The following is a 2,064-nucleotide window of genomic DNA, read 5'->3' as shown; positions in this document are numbered from 1 at the left end:
GTTTCCACCTGATGTCTACTCTGCTGTGGTGCCTTACGCCTCCTATGATTAGCTCCTCTGATTATCCCTCCTAGCCTGCCCCTACTGTTTCCCCCTAATGCCTCCTCTGCTGTGGTGCCTCACACCTCCCATGTTTAGCTCCTCTGCTTATGGTTGAGGCTAGATCCAAGTGGCCTAAGGGACCTTTTCCGCCAGGGGGAGGAGCCACGACACAAGGGAGAGACTCCGATATAGAATCAACCATTCATGAAGCAGTGAAAAGTGTGGAGAAGTGAGCCAGTGGAGAATTGCCCATGGCAGCCAATCAGCATTGAAGTAACAATTATAATTTGCATACTATACAATTGTACAGAGCAGCTGATTGGCTGCCATGGGCAACTTCTCCACAGGCTCACTTCTCCACACTTTTCACTGCTTCATGAATAGACCCCATTATCTCTTTCCTTATACCATATATTTTCCGAATGTACGATCCTGGGCCTCATTAATTCATGAATGTTACTCCTGCCTTTGCTTGGTAATACAATACATTTACTATAGTTTAGGTGTGTACACACGGTGTACAAAATCGTAATAAAACTTAGTGCAGATCGCAAGGTGAAAGTCACCTTGTGACCCCGATGCGGTCCCGCGCGGTCGGCATCACAAGCCTAGATAGACTGTGCAGGCATGTCATTCTTGACTATCTCGTGTAAAAGATAGTCAAAATGGTCACTTAGCCAAAATCGGTATCGCAAGCACAGTCATCTTTGCCTGCGATACCGATCACAGTCCATGTCGCATAGCCCGAATCTCACCGTGTGTATGGACCTTAAAACTGTGAAAATGAATCAGACTGGCAGACATGAGGCAGGTGTCTCCCCACACTTCCTGGAAGGTGCATGCAGCCATTCTCACCCACAGAGGCAGCACTACAACAGCCTGTCCCTTTGTGGCTAGTAGTATTGCATTGCTGCAAAGAAATTATACACTATGGTCCCCATTAGCAGTAGCTTTCACCCTGTTGTTTCCAACACCACAAACAGCTGAAGGGGAACTGCACTGCCGGGCCAGGGGGAGGAGTGGGACCTCAGCAGCCTGTGTCACGAGACTCCTATTACTTGTTATACAGTCATTTCAGTATTCAGAGTTTCCTGTTCCTACTCAGGCTATAGACAAGCAGTGAGGGAGTGGCCTGTGCAAGTGCTCAGACAGACAGAAGCCGGTGCTATCTCTGTGTCTAGCATATACGGAGTGACTGGTGCACACACTGCTGTCCTATGGTCCTGGGATAGAGATTACACTGAGCACTACTAGGACTGATCTGGCTGCTGTGCAGCATATGGCTCCAGTCTCAGCTGCTGCACCTGCACTCAGTCACTGTACTGCCGGGTGCTGTGGGAAGTAGTGACACGGATCCCAGGGACATGGCTGAGCCTCAGGTCTTCGAGGATGCAGCGCAGGATGCACAGGAGGAGGATGCCCCACTCATACAGGACGGTGATCGGGAGCCTGACTCAAAGAGATGCTCAAGTGTCAGCAGCCTCAGGCAGTACCAGGTGTACAGGAGGAGGTGGTTCTACTTGGCAGTGGTGTGTCTCATCAATTCCTCCAATGCAATGGTAGGTCACGCAGCTGGGGCTCCACAGTGCCAGGCACCGGCAAGACGGATTCATGCCGCTGTCACTCAGTGTGTGGCATGTACTAGTTTACCAATCAGAGAATGTCACCAGTATTCACTCTGGTTTGGGCCATTAGGTCGACAAGACTTAGGTCGACAGTCTATTGGTCGACATGGTCACTAAGTCGACATGGTCATTAGGTTGACATGGAAAAAGGTCGACATGAGTTTTTGAGAGAGAAAAATTGACGTTTTCTTCGTAAAGAGACGGGGAACACCAGTTAGTGCACCATGTCCCCTCGCATGGCGAGCGATAGGCACAGGTTACTATTCCCAATTGTAGTCCACGTGTATCGTAAAGTATGAAAAAGTAAAAAAAAAAAGTTAAAAACTCACATCGACCTTTTTTTCATACCAATAGTGGTCGACCTAATGACTGTCGACCGAAGTCTTGTCAACCTAAT

The 2,064-nt window shown here is 48.8% G+C and overlaps 1 protein-coding gene across 1 annotated transcript in view; it reads left to right on the top strand.

Annotated features, from left to right (window-relative positions):
• The first annotated feature begins 1,122 nt into the window (after nucleotides 1-1,122).
• SLC49A3 (solute carrier family 49 member 3) overlaps nucleotides 1,123-2,064 on the top strand; it is a 79,164-nt gene continuing 78,222 nt past the window's right edge. Inside the window, exon 1 of the mRNA XM_063914616.1 lies at nucleotides 1,123-1,601. Within this exon, the coding sequence (XP_063770686.1) occupies nucleotides 1,407-1,601 (195 nt within the window). The 5' untranslated portion in view covers nucleotides 1,123-1,406. The remainder of the gene's footprint in view (nucleotides 1,602-2,064) is intronic.

This window comes from Pseudophryne corroboree, chromosome 1 (assembly GCF_028390025.1).
Source record: "Pseudophryne corroboree isolate aPseCor3 chromosome 1, aPseCor3.hap2, whole genome shotgun sequence".
NCBI lineage: Eukaryota > Metazoa > Chordata > Amphibia > Anura > Myobatrachidae > Pseudophryne > Pseudophryne corroboree.
Note: the sequence above shows the minus strand (reverse complement) of the source record. Positions and strands in the feature narration are given on the sequence as shown.